This window comes from Colobus angolensis, unplaced genomic scaffold (genome assembly GCF_000951035.1).
Source record: "Colobus angolensis palliatus isolate OR3802 unplaced genomic scaffold, Cang.pa_1.0 Scaffold147, whole genome shotgun sequence".
NCBI lineage: Eukaryota > Metazoa > Chordata > Mammalia > Primates > Cercopithecidae > Colobus > Colobus angolensis.
This window is the reverse complement of record NW_012114566.1, coordinates 6,652,965-6,667,764: the sequence shown is the minus strand read 5'-3', so window position 1 is coordinate 6,667,764 and position 14,800 is coordinate 6,652,965. Positions and strand designations below refer to the sequence as shown.

At 36.6% G+C, this 14,800-nt stretch overlaps 1 protein-coding gene across 3 annotated transcripts in view; it reads left to right on the top strand.

The window, feature by feature from the left end:
* Window positions 1-14,800, top strand: part of GTDC1 (glycosyltransferase-like domain containing 1) — a 353,921-nt gene that overhangs the window by 324,415 nt on the left and 14,706 nt on the right. For 2 of the 3 annotated variants that reach the window (XM_011935699.1, XM_011935700.1), the window contains one exon: window positions 4,568-4,677. The exons of the other annotated variant lie outside the window; for it this stretch is intronic. In XM_011935699.1, the coding sequence (XP_011791089.1) occupies window positions 4,568-4,677 (110 nt within the window). The remainder of the gene's footprint in view (window positions 1-4,567; window positions 4,678-14,800) is intronic. 3 annotated transcript variants of the gene reach the window in all.

The following is a 14,800-nucleotide window of genomic DNA, read 5'->3' as shown; positions in this document are numbered from 1 at the left end:
GTGGCATACATCAACCCATTGGCCAGAAGTAGTCCAATGTCCTTATACTACTGGAAGAAGATGAAGATGGAGTCTTCTGTGTGCTCAGAAAGAGAGAATGAGTGGATATTGATGAACACAAGTAGTATCTACCACTTTTTAGCTAGGTGCTGGGTCCTTAGTAGTAAACAAAACAAGTAACATTTATCCTTTCCTGATGGAGCTCTCAAGCCAGAGTGACATGCTCCTGGGAACACTATAGCATTCGTAAAGAACCAGTGTTCTGCCCAAGCAAGGGAAGAAACTAAAGAGATTGTATTCAGTATGTATAAAGTTATGTGGAAAAATAGGAAAGGATAACAGTTCAGTGTAAGTGACAAGTATGGAGAACTTAGAAATCCTCAATAAATATTTACTGAATGAATGTTAAGTGATGAATAAGAAGAAATTTAGCTCTAAGAAACTAAACTGGAAAAGCAACAGAGAGAACAGATATAGTAATAAAAAACACATGGAAACAGTTTATGCTTTTAAAATGTTCTGAATAATATTTGGGAATAAAAGCTGTTCTTGCTGTATCTACTGCTTCCAGTAAGCTTGAAATATTTCTGCGCTGGTCTCTCTTGCCATAGTGGTGGTGCAGAGGAATGAATTCCCAGCCAGACTGTTTCATTCTTACCTACTCAAGAGTATGAAAATTGTTGGGAAGTTTGGACTCTGACTTATCCTCTGGAATATTTTGCGAAGACTTAAGTTGTCTTGATTGGCAGCTGTCAAATGTATAGGGATTATAGGAAAGGAGGATTTATGCTGCTGTAAATACTGAAAATGTTACAGGGCTAAGCAAAAAAATCTAGTAATTTTATGGTGGAATATTAGAGATGGATAATTTCTTAAAAGCATTAAAATGATTTCTATAAAGATGTTTATTAAAGAAAAAATAGAAAACATGCAAAAAAAAAAAAAGAGACATAACAACCCCTAAAGATAATTTCCAATAACTTTTCATATACCTATGCCAAACTTTCCTAGACATACACATTCATTTATCTTAGAAAAACACATCACACAGATCATGCCGCTCTGTCATCTCCCTTTTACTTTACAGTATTTCTTGAATATTTTTCTACTTCAAGAAGTGTATTTATGCAATATTTTTTAATGGCTGCATGGTATTGCATCATATATGTGTGTCAAAAGACATTTACTTATCATTCCATTAGATCATTTACAGATGGTTGCTATTATAAACAATGCTGTTATGAACATACTCTAACTGAATTTCTGTGCACATCTTTAATTATTTTATAGAATAACTTTCCTAAATTGCAATTACTTGGGGAAACGTCATGTATATTTTAAGGCTTATTATTTACATTATCAAATTATCCTTTAAAAGATTGTTTCAGTTTACATTCCTACCAGCAGTGGATGAGAATAAGAGTGTTTAGGAGCCCATAAATCTACAAATATGGTTGTAGCGAATTAGGCATACCATTGTACATATGTTTAATATTGATAGCTGTTAGCAGAAAGAGGCACTCAGTATATTATCTTTAAATCCCACATTCTACGTATTGAATGCTTTATTCCAAAATCATATGTATGAGAGTTTCACATTAAGTTTTCTAGAAAGGAATTTAAGACAAATTCACATATTATGCTAAATGGGTTCATTAATGTCATAGGCTCTGGGGTAAAATCTCTGGATGATCCACTGGATACCTAGAATGAGTTCTTTACTAAACAAAATATATTGAGCTCTGCCATTGAATATCATCCGTGCCTTGATATATGGCTGTAGCCACATATTTGTGTGTATATCTTTAATAATTGAATGTTAGGCAGTTTCTCGTTTTTCTGAAAAGAAAACCCCAAATTTTTTTTCAACTAAATTGATTATATTAAAGTTTGCATGACATAGATGAAATAAACTTGTATATTTATAGTATGTAATTTACTAATTTAGACATAAATAATACTTTAAATGCATACTGTAAGTAATAATTTTTAGAAGTATGGCTCTTTTCCCACCCTTACATTTCATGAAGCAGTTTTGGTCCAATTCCCCCTTCCATGCATTCTTGACTTCATAATGGTGGCACCTCTTCAGGCAACTGGCCTGTTTTTACCACCTGTCATCTGTAAGTAGCTTGGGGTTCAGGACTTTGTGAAACTGTATGATGGAAATCTTTTTCCCAACTATAAAAAAAGAAGAAAAAAAAATACACTTATTACTTATCTCCAGTAACCACTTAACTCTGTTACTTTTTTTAGTGATTTTTAAAATGCTTGTTTTCGACAACATCCAGCACTTAGAATTGTTAGGTCATGTCTCCCAAAATAATTACCAACTCAATATTAAATTCCTTTGTTTCTGTTTTTACCAGTCCCATCAAGTGAATGATTGCTAAAACCATCCAAAACTCTCATCAGTTGTTTCAGGCTAATCCATGTTCCCTAAACAGTACTTTGTTTAAAATAAAATAATTGAGAGAAGAGTGTCTGGTATTATGAGAGACTTTATAAGGACTTTAGTTTAATATGCCTCTTTTTCTGAGGGATAACGTTGGGAATGAAAAAATCTCACCTTACATTCAGTCGTATATTACAGGTTAAACAAAAAGACGGGATTCACTCAAATCTCTTTTGTGTTCTTATGCAAAGTAACTATTGAATATGAAAGCTTTTGTTCACCTATAGGAAATAGCTAAAGAATACAGCAGGATTGTAATACATTTATCTTATATAAAAACACTGAAAATTGAGGTTTATAAAGCCTGCTGCTTTGAAAATATTCACACTGGACTCTTTTAAGAACTACAGCTCTACCCGATTAAACCTCCTCCCAACTCCAAACCTCATCTAATTTTACTTTAATATCAAAAAAAATAAAAACCCAGCCATATTTAGAATATAAGGTCTCTTAGGTATCCGTAGCCAAAATTTTGAAACTCAAAATGAAAAATTTAGAGAACTGAATGGCTAGATTTCCCTATGGTGATACTCCCGCTTTAAGATATATTATGTTGTTTCCAATCTTTTCATCTAAGTATTTCCTAGAGAATCAGACTAAAAGAACATTTTATAGATTAGGTAGGTGGCAGCTATTTGATTGATATGGTTGAAGATGGCATATGGCATATTCTTTACTTTCAGAGTGTTTCGAGTCTTTGTTCTTGCCCATAGCAGTAGTATCCATGAGAACTATCCAGAAACTTCCCAATGGTACATGTATGTAAAACACATCATCTTAAAAAGCAATGAGCATTTTACCATTGCATTCTTTATTATTTGAACTAAATCAAACTGAGAGATATAGAACTTAAATGGCTATAGAACTCTAATTGTATAAGATATTACAATTTCATAAGATTATAAATGCTGTTTTAGAATGTTAATTAGAAGATACATTTGTTTTAATTCATGATACTGAAAATATTGACTGAATTGTGAATTAACACATTTAGGGTTGCAGATGTCATTTTTCATGAGATTTCCTGAATGATGTAATTTTCATATTTCATACAGCAGTTTGATCAATTTACAGATTTATTTTACATAATTAGTAAATGAGAAATTCAATTTTTGATACATAACTATTTTTCCATAATGTAAAAAAGAAGTTAAAATTCTGAGTTATAAATAAAAACCAAATATTTTGAAGACATCTGGTCCACATCTGTCTGAAATAAGATAATTTAAAGCAGTGTAATTAAATGCAAGAAATACTGAAATATTCACACCTTAGGATGTTAAAAAAAAAAAACTCACTTCATTTTGATGTTATTTGTTGAATTGTAGAATTTTTTAAAATTTTAGTGTCCTTTAGCCTCTCATTTTGTCATTTACAAAGAAGACTGACAAGCTAAACAAACACACAAAAAACAATCCATGTGTTCCAAAGCCTCTACTAAATGAAAGAATTATCTTTATTACTATTCTTTTGTATGTGCATAACTCCACTCCTAAGTTAATACTCAGCGGACATAGACCCAGACCTGCCTCCTTTTGATGTATTTATAATTCTCCATTCAATTATTTAAAATGAGAGATTAGTGAGAGGGTCTCTAATCTCCCTAAATTGTGCGTTCCTTGTGGGCACAAAGGAGCTCAGTAAATGTGAGAGGAAGGTATTCAGACCTATGGAAATGAAAAGCATCGTTGGTACATTCTCGTGATCATTGGAGAGTCAGCCTTTGAAGATTGGTCTTTTTTTAAATTAAAAAAAAAAAGTTTATTTTTAACCTTTGTTAAGTAGAAAATTAACCATTTTAGGGAAAAGTAAATACACTATACTTTCTGTAGTCTAGCCTTAAGATGTGAAAAGGCAGATTTCTCCTTTAAGGCTGCAGATCCTTAAAACTTCAGTAGGTCTAGGTTCTCATCATAAGAGACAAGTTTGTGGACATGAAAACACTGCTGATGCTATAGTGTGAAGTTATAGGAAGAAATCTCCGCTTGGATACCAGAGGCTCCCCCACCAGCAATAGACCATGAAAAAAATTGATACTGTAGGAAGTGAAACCACTTTTCCTAACACATGCCCTGAGGTAACACAAGTTATATTTTGTGTGTTTATTTCCAGGGAGCATGATAAAGATCCAGAAAGCTTTTTTAAGGTGTTAATGCATCTTAAAGACTTAGGACTCAATTTCCACGTGTCTATCCTTGGAGAAACCTTCACAGATGTCCCAGGTACCTCTGTTGAATTTTCTAATGTGTATTTTTATAGATGACATAAGCTCTACAACGTAAGTATTAATTTCCATGTTTCTCTTTGTTAGAATAATCAAGATGAGCACTGTTAACCAAAAGACTATACGATGGCATTAAAGTCTGATTCAATTAAAAAAATACTTAAGTAAGCATTCTTTGATTTAAGTTGAGAATGTGAAGTCATCTCTTTGATCAAATATAGTTTATACAATGCATCTTGATGTAAATAAAATATATTACTTTAGGCATCTTAACACTTAAAGAAAGTGGGAATTTGTAATTGGATATATAACCTCTCACCTCTGGGGTCACTGGTTTGAATCCTGCTCACATGGGTATTGGCTGAAATACATTAACATCTGTTAGGTGGCCTATGTAAAGCATTTTGGCATCTAACTTGTAATATGGAATGGACTGTAGTCCATGTCATAGTTGTCATTGGTTCATGCCTTGTTTATTGAACTTGAGAAAGACAAAAATCAGAAGCTGATAGCAGCAGATCCTCTCTTTATTAATGGCACATGGAGCCTTTTCAAAGAGCCATTTCCCTCACCCTGCATCCTCACTGGTCACATTTGGGTCAGTAAAATGAGGATTCATAAGCATACAAGTTATACAAGTATTCATATTTTTTAAGCTTTGGTTGTTCAGCATTATTTGAAAAATCAAATGTACAAACAACAATATTTCAGAAGTAACAAGCCATTGTGCATTATAACTCCTAAGGAACATCTAAAGTTTACTTTCACTTAGCAAGTGTTTCTTGATTCTAGTATTGTCAGGAACTATACCCAGCCTGCATCTCAGTAGCCTTGTCTCATATGGCTCATCGTCTGCCCTCTGCAGCTGTGGATACTGACCTTTTCCCAGTTCCCCTAAGACATCAGGCTTCTTGAGAGCTTTGGACGTTTGCCTGTTCATTTCTATTTCATCCTTTTGATCTCAGCTCAGGGGCATTTTCTTTTGCTGTGAAGCTTTGTCATGATTTCTCAGCACCCCATACTTTGTCTTCATGGTACTTACCTCAGGTATAAATTTATATATGTATAAATTTTTTCATCTCTTTCATGCATATGCACATAAGCACACATGGCCCATACACACTGGGATGTAAATGCTATGAGGACAGGGACTGTATCTGTCGTGTTCATCATTGTACCCCAAAGCCCAGTGCAGTGCTTGACACAATGGTGGAGCTTAGTGAATATTTATTGGACAAATAAGTAAAAATAATGCAAACTCCCTGCTCTCAAGAAATTTATCATTTTTTTTTTGAGAAGGGAACACTTGTGCCTACACATAGGCAACAGAGGGTGAAACACAAGGTAATACAATTATACAGTTATCTAAGCCACACAGGTGGTTTTGAGTGTTAATTGAAGGGCTGGTACTTGAATAGCCACAAAAAAGGGGAAACAACATGGGCAAAGCACAAGAAGTCAACATTTTGGAAAAGGTGATTAAATGAGAGAAAAACTTCAATGATGAGTGCTGTGAGGTCATTAAACAGAACAGGAGATTCTACATGCAGACCTTAATAAGGAAGTTGGTATGTGCATTACACGGGTAGGGTAGGGCCCACATGTGAAGGAGCTTGATAACCAGAGTAGACTGGGCAAAGGTAAGGAATAGGGAGCCTAGATCTTGAACAGGGAAGAAATATGATGCAACCTGGATTTTAGGAAGCTGTGTCTTGCAGTGACACAGAATTCTGTGTAGACAGAATCACAGTAAGACCCTCTGGTAGTAATCCCAGTGTGATCCTATAAGGTGCTGGCAGAGAGAGCAGTGAGAGGGCTCTATGAGAGGGATGTTCTCAAGGAAAGCACAGAAGAGAATTTGATAGATGGGTGGGTGTAGAGAAGGAAGGAAAGAAAAGATCAGCTCATTTGCAAAGCTCTTAAGTTCAGTTTTGTTTGTACCAGCTTTGAGGTGTTTGTGGATGGACTGAGAAACGATGCTGGAGGAAATTCCCCCCATCAGAAAGCTTCTTAGCTGGTGTTACCACTGGGTGCTTTCAGGCCACCACTACAAAGAAGACTCGGTTTTTACTCAAAAGCCTAAGTTTTGGGATTACATCTCTCCTCTCCCACACATTAACCTTGAGCTATTTAGAGCAATATGGAGGGTTGAAAACAGGATGTGGAGCAGTTAGGGGTCCAAGTACTTAGTGCTCAGTAAATACAGGTGACTAATTATTGTTCACTTTGGCTTCGCTTCCACACATACTTACTGAGCACTGTGGAGGGGGCATTCCACAGTGAACAGTGCTCAGTTTCCCCCTCTGGGATCTCTGTCTAACTGGGATGCTGTGAAATACACAGGGAGTACTGTGAAAGCCCACAGGAAGGGATAGCATATTGTCTATACACGTGCTTCTGTTACTCCTAGTAGCAACAGAGATTTTCTTCTGCCTCAGCCACTGGTTCATCTCTACCATTTCAAATGTGTATTGACTCTTCACGACCACGGCACTTCACCTTGCACAGAGAAGGAGCCCAGGTGTGGAATGGATGAAAGGGCTGGTAGCTTTCCAGGTTGTGCCCTTAGAAGGCCGCTTTGCTGGTCTCTACAACAAAGGCTTCCTAACAGGCCATTCTGTGTCACTTCAGCCATTATTGTCACCCCTCTAGCTTATGTAACAGATTCTTAGATAGCATTTACTGTATTCCACGTGTTGTTCTAAGCTGTTCATGAATATTAACACTCTAACCCTTTATAACAATCCTGTTCAGTATTGCTATCTCCATTTTTTTCCAAGGTGAAGAAACAAATAGGCCACTCAGCTAGGCAGTGTTTTAGCCACTGAGCTATACTGCTTTTTCATGTTCTTTTTTTCTGACCCAACTGTTTCTCTAACTTTAAACATTAATTTTTCCCCAACTCACCATTCAGCACTCTTAGTCTCTTATCTAGTGCTTCCACAAAAAGAATTACTTAGCTGGCATGCATTTCTTTGTCTGAGGTCTCTTTGGGTACTACATTAGCATTTCTGGCCAGGTGCAGTGGCTCACACCTGTAATCCTGGCACCTTGGGAGGCCAAGGTGGGTGGATCACCTGAGGTCAGGAGTTCAAGACCAGCCTGGCCAACATGGTGAAACCCCATCTCTACTAAAAATACAAAAATTAGCCAGGTATGGTAGTGCACGCAGGTAATCCCAGCTACTCAGGAGGCTGAGGCTGGAGAATCACTTTAACCTGGGAGGCAGAGGTTCTGGTGAGCCAAGATCATTCCATTGCGCTGCAGCCTGGGTAACAGAGTGAGACTCTGTCTCAAAAAAAAAAAAAAAATTATATACTATGTGATACCCAGCCGGAACAATTGCTCTTAACACCGTTAACATTTGTAGGGATGTGATTCTCTTGTAAATAATTGCAACTATTATGCTAGTAATAACTTCCATTAGTTGAAAATGTGCTTCTTTCTTGGCCATTTGCCTGATTATTTTATGTAATGCTCCTGATACTCCCATTGAGGGTAGGTATTACCCTATCCCATTTTATAGGTAGAGAAACAGACTCTGAAAGCTTAAGTCACTTTGATTACATTGCCTATTAGTGAGTCAAACTTTTCTCTTATACATACAAGCCAGAAGGATTGGAAAACCAAGAAAGGCTTAGTGTATTACTGCAGGACCATTGATTACTCTGCAGCTTTGTTTTGTTTCCCTCTCTAAAGAGCTCTTGGGGGGAAAGTAGCATACCACTGAGTGATGGTATTAGTGCCAAGTTTTACTGCCCTTTTTGATGAAACAATCATCACTAAATTTCTTTTGAAAACTGTAATTCAGCAACTTTGTAGAGTCTCTATACTGTTGATTGTTTTTAAGCAAAAATTATGTTGTTATGAAGTTTTTGTAATCCTTTTCCTAAAAAGTATAGTAGAATTAAGAGTGTCAGTTATAATTTATAGCACTACACTTTATAGGTCTTTTGCATCATCTCTTCTTTCTGCAGGAGATGAGAGATCTAGAATCAGTGACTTTTCCAAGGTGTGTGAGATGGGCAGTAGATAGTGGCAGGGTTTGGAGTGGAAACTGGGAGTCAGTTTTCCTCAGCCCTAGTCACTGCTATATTTTTTCAATCAATGTTTTTAAAGTACGTTCTTTGTGCCAGGCACTGTTCGACATTTAGGATGCAATGGTGGTGAATGAAGTAGACATGTTTTGTGACATTTGAAACTTGTAGTCCCACTCCAGTGCTTTGTTCATCACTTACAAGAACATTCCTTAAAAATGATAGAACTGACATTTCTTGAGCACGTAGCGTGTGCTAGACACTGTTCTCAGCCCTTTACACATAGTCTTCACAATAGCCCTGTGAATTAGGCACTGTTGGAATTACCATTTACAGCTGAAAAAAGTAAGGCACAGGGAGGTTAAGTCACTTGCTGGAAACCACCCAATCAGTCTACCTCAAAGGCAAATGCTCAACCTGTGCTCTACAAAGAAATTCACAAAATCATCCCTGTTTTACAGGTAAGAAAGCAGGAGTTGATAATGGTGAGAAATTCCTGGCCACTCATGTGAAATGTGTAGGGAAAAATAAACATAGTATACATAGGGTTCAGTACTACCTACAGTTTCAGGCACGCAATAGAGGTCTTGCAATTCATCCCCTGTGGATAAGGAACAGCTATTTCATTGCCTGTAATACTCTTGCTGGAAACAACCCAGCTGGTATCTGAAGACACATCTAACAACGATGTCCTGGAAAGCACAGCAGATATGAAGTGGAGGTAGTCTCTGTAGAAATGGAGTTACTTATCACTTACAGGTGACTTGGCATTTTGAAAACTTTTAGTGGTTTTCAACCAGAGATTCCCACCTCTACTTCCAGGGACATTTGGCAATGTCTGAGACATTTTTGGCTGTCACAACTGTTGAGCAGTGGGATGGTGCTCCTGGCATCTAGTAGGTAGAGGCCAGAGGTGCTGCTAAACATTCTGTGGTACACCAGACAGCCCCCATGGCAAACAGTTATCCAACCTAAAATGTCAGTAGTGCCTGGATTGAGAAACTGATTTGTGGGAATTGAAGTTAGCAAACCAAGCTTGGGACTGGGTCTCTTGAAGCTTTCCAAGTTAACCCATGTTCATCCATCTGTGCAATAAAAAGGAGGAGATGGGAAAGGGAAATAATAATAAAATCACCTGCCCTGTCAGCTTCAGTGAGTTATAATGAGGATTTCAGCACAATTAGATAATTTGAGGGAAAGTGCTTTCTAAACTACTATGCGGATTTTATTATAGGATTCATGGACTTGCCTCCAGAGTTTGTACATGGAATGAGTTTTTAATGCATTTTGGATCCATAGGAGACATGAATGATCCTGTATCTTAAAAGTTCATTTTGTTTTTATTCAGAAAATTGGAAAGGTCATTCTGCTACATAAAGCATCTGCATCAGACTCCATATTACAAATGAACCAAAAATCCTAGAAGCTCCTCAATGCAAATATTTGAGTTTTGGCCAGTTCTCATAATAAGGTCACATTGTTAGCCCTTGAGATTATTTTTTTAAAAAAAAGAAGAAGAACAAAATGCTTAAGATATCAAATAAGTGGAATGTGTTTGTATACTTAATAGTTTCCCACAAATGGTAATTCTAAACAAAATATTCTTTTCTGTGAACTGCCAAAGCCTTAAACAAGCGTTCTTCTTTCCATGCTGCAGACATGGTGGGAAAGGGAGTTTTAGCTTTAGACATTAGGGCAGCCAGAAAGGTTACAAGGAAACCAAAAACCTGAACTATGGTTTTGGCAGACAGAAGTCGTTCTGTTTCACCTTTAATTTGAGGTTAAAAACAGTATATGGAAAGCTTCTGGTTAGTATCTGGTATGACAATGGTTATTACTATGATCTTGGCATATTTCTGGTTCTTGGCTCTGGAGTCAAATGTTGGATAATTATATAACATTTCCCTCTACTTCCATCTTCTCCTTCACTCAGCTCCTAGCTCCTGTCTCATTTTCAGCAGTGCAACTATACTAAGGGGGAAATACTAGAAAGGTTCTAGGACACAAATAACATACATCACACTAATATGAAGTTTTAAAATTTTGTCACAAGGAGAGCCTAGCAAAAGGAAAGTTACTAATGTATTGATAAATGCTGAATTATAAGAAGATTAGGCCAGGCACAGTGGCAGAGAGAGACCTTGTTGTCTCAAAACAACAACAACAACAAAAATACATTGAGATGAAGTTAATATACTACTAGTAAGATTGAATAAACTGATTTTTCTCCAGACCATACCATTCCCTAAACCTTTTCCTTTTCCTTATGATTTTTTTATCGTTATTCATTTCCTAACATATAATTACTTACTGAGTTCCTGTTACGGTCTAGCACCACGTAAAGTATTGTGGATACCAAGAGATGAAGGCATGGTTCCCCCCCTCTGGAATCTTACTGGCTCATTAGAAAACAAAAATATTTATATAATTACATTTTATTATATCACACTTTTGTTTATATTGTAACATTTTAATAATTTTGAATACATTATTTACAATGTTTATGGGCAAACCTTATAGCAGTCTAGTGATTTAACAAGTATTAACCTCCCCAAATTATAGCTGAGGAAATGACGCATATTAGCTACATTTTAGTAGCATGGACTTGAAGTAGATTCTCAGTAGACAGAGCCACCTTCACATGATTCTTAGAAATGGACCCATAGTTACTTTCCCTAGAACATGATTGAGAAAGTCGGTTTTCAAGAATCTGAAATTCAAATTGAAGTCTTCTGTCTCCCAGTCCTTTGCTGAAATAAAGAAATCAACAAAACATAATGGGAGAAGTAAGGAAGATTCAATTAAAGGTAGGCGTATAAGCTCCTGACAGAAAAAAGAATACATGCTAAATAGAAATGATGGTATCCCTTAAGATAATTTATGAAGGTAACAAGGCTCCAATTAGGGTGCCAGAATTTTACTTTACATATCCTCACAAAGTGGTTCTAAAATCCGAACAAAATAAATAAATGAAAGGGCAAACTAGCAAAGGAATCATGAAGGAAAACATGTCCTACCAAATTCAGAACATGTATGAAGTGAGAACTTTTCAAAGAGTACCATACAGATTTAAAGTATGAAAGTAAAAAAAAAAAAACAAAAACCTAGGCAGAAATGGAGAAGCAGAAATACAACTTGTATATACATTTAAGAGCCAACAAACTTTACTAATACAAAATTTACTAATATACTTATCCCAGCTCAAAAACAGAGTATTTTTTCTTAGTGAAATCAGTTAATTGAATAAAATAAATAATGTTTATATGATAAAACAACAAATTATATACATTTATAAGTAAAGGTTTGCAGTAGCATCAACACATTATTATAAGTATAGTAATCTACTGAATTCTTACTCCGTACCAACCCAGGGCTAGGCTTTTACTCTGATAATCTCATTTTGCATCACAGCAATCCCCTCAATAAGTATAATTACTCTCCCCTATGTATGGGTGAGGACACTAAGGCTTTAGTTGAATAACTTGCCTGAGGTCAGTTAGTAATAAACAAAAGAGATGATAATATCAGAAGAAATAAATACTAAATCAACTTTTAGGGGTGAAGACTCTCTAATTTTACCAGTAATGAAATACATGTAAATAAAAAAAAAAAAAATTATGAGCGAGCGGTTGCATTGAACAAAACAATAAAAGTAAAGACTTGTAACTAAGACTAGCCCACTTGTGGAGCAGCCTCTGCATGTATGGTGATGATGATGTACATTATTTTTCCTGAACTGTATTACTCTACCTTTTGTTTGACTCAGTCATTTCACCAGGGAATGTATCCCACGGAAATAATTCCAAGAAGGAAAAAGACAGATGACAAAAGTTGTTCTTGCCTCGTTCTCTTCTCTACTGTCCCATAGTGAACAGGTGACTAAGATCTTATTCTTTCTTGATCACATGCCTCATTCTGATTCTGTTGCCTCTTTTCCAGTTCTTGCCCTTTTCTTCTGGGCCCTTGACTCCTACAGAAGCTTCAGATTAGTCTCCCAGACTCTAGATACCTTGACACTGAGTTCATCCACTTGCTATCGTCAGTGTTCCTTCTAAACCTACAACTTCCAAGAAGATAATCATAATAGTATAACAATATTAAGTATTTGTGTCAGATTTTCTGCAGGATGAACTTAATTTCCTTTATAGCGGGGGAGGTTCTTCAAAATCTCACCCCAGACTAGCTCCTCATGAATTCCAGTTATCTTTGCCATTTCCTGAATACATCTGTACCCTTACCCACCTCCATGTCTTGTGTTATTTGTGCTTAAATTCCTTTCTTCCTCCCCATGTAGACACACTCAAACCCTTTCTCCACCTGGTAAAATCCCAACTCTATAACTCTTCTCTTTCCTTCCTGTTGCTTCATGGCATCTGTACTCATTCCATCAGTTGCAAAGCATATATCACCCTGCACTATAGTCACTTGGCTGCCATAATAGGGCCATGGTATAACTGACCGGAAGGCACTTTGTAGGTCAAGAGTAGAACTTTTGAAACAGCCTCACAGAAGAGGAGTCTGCAGCACTCCTGGTGGGAGCGCTACCCTGGCCCAGCTTTTATTGATACCCTAACAAGAGCAAGGTTCCCATTCAGTACCTGTGAAGCTATCTTTTCCTTTCTCAGGAAAGGCTTGTTAACTAGGCTGATACCCTTCCCTCCCAAATGCTCAGAACATTCACCAGCCGCAAATAACTGGTGGTAACTCACTCTCATTCCTCAATGTGTCCTGTGAGAATCGTTCTTTTTTCTAGGATCACTCCCAGGCATGCCATCCCTGGGCTTAAAGTCTACTCCTGCAGCTTCTGCAAGTGGAATAATATTTTCTACTGAAACCAGAAGACTCATTGCAACTCTTAAGGCAAGATCATTTATCCATCCTACCAGGGAAGGCCATGAAAATAATGAGTCCTGGAATACAGCTCCCAAAACATCTCTCAAGAAATTGTTCTCCAAAATTATAAGTATGAAAACATCACTGAGGGAAAGTGCTCTGTCATTTTCATAAACTGTCTTCAAAGTTTGAGAAATGTGCACTTGGAAAAGACCCAGGAAAATAAATTAATTAATGGAAAAGATCAACATTAATAGACAAATAGGAAATTGGAAACAGATCTTAATTTTGAAAGCCTATAAATGTATATGAGATTCAGGGTTGATGGGAGATCTTAGGATGTAGTTGCTATACTTGGTTTTGAGTTCCTATAGTTGTATACTGGTCATGATTTGGAGTGTGGTATGGTCAAAATAATATTTCCCCAATAAAAGACTATGGGGGAAGGCCTGCCTGTTTTAATATTCCTTTTTCCTGCAATGCCTATCAGAACAGGAGTCTCTGACAGAAAGCAGTACAACAGGGAATTAATATGAATATCTGGATCCAACTAGCGAGTTTTTCCAGCTATCTCTCTCCTTGGCTAAATCGTTACATTTCTGAAATGGAAACCATCAGATATATGCTGCCATGCAATGAACACTGTCCTGGAATTTATAAGGCTCAGGGTCTAGTTCCAGCTCTGCCACTGATTGGCCATGTCACCTCTTTCAGCCTTACTTTAGTCATCTGTAAAATAAAGTCATTCCAAAGAAGTTAGAACTAGAAGGGACCTTGGAGATTAGGGTTTCTGAGCTTTTAAAATGCAGACTTAAAATCCCCACCCCCAAGGGGATTTTACTTAGTGACACTTTCTGAAATGTTTATTATGAAAGACATAAGCATAATAATTGTACTTTTTTAATACACTTTGTTTTCTACCTGTATTTTTTTTTTCACTTTTATTATAGGTTCAGGGGGTTACGTATGCAGATTTTTTACAAAGGTATATTGAAAACACTTTTTATTCCTCATCATTCTGGTATCTACCTGTGCTGCCAGTCACAATTATTCCAGCTACCCTGGTGTATGTTTTTGATCCTGTCATATCCTCTTACTCTTTCTTCACCTTCAAGTATCCTATGGGAGCTTTTATTCTTTCTTGTTGAGTTTATCTTTAGGTCTTTGTGGGGCTAACTAAAAACACTCCTAAAGATGAACCCATGTATCTCACCTTCTCTTCTGATCTTAACACATTAAGTACAGCCTCAG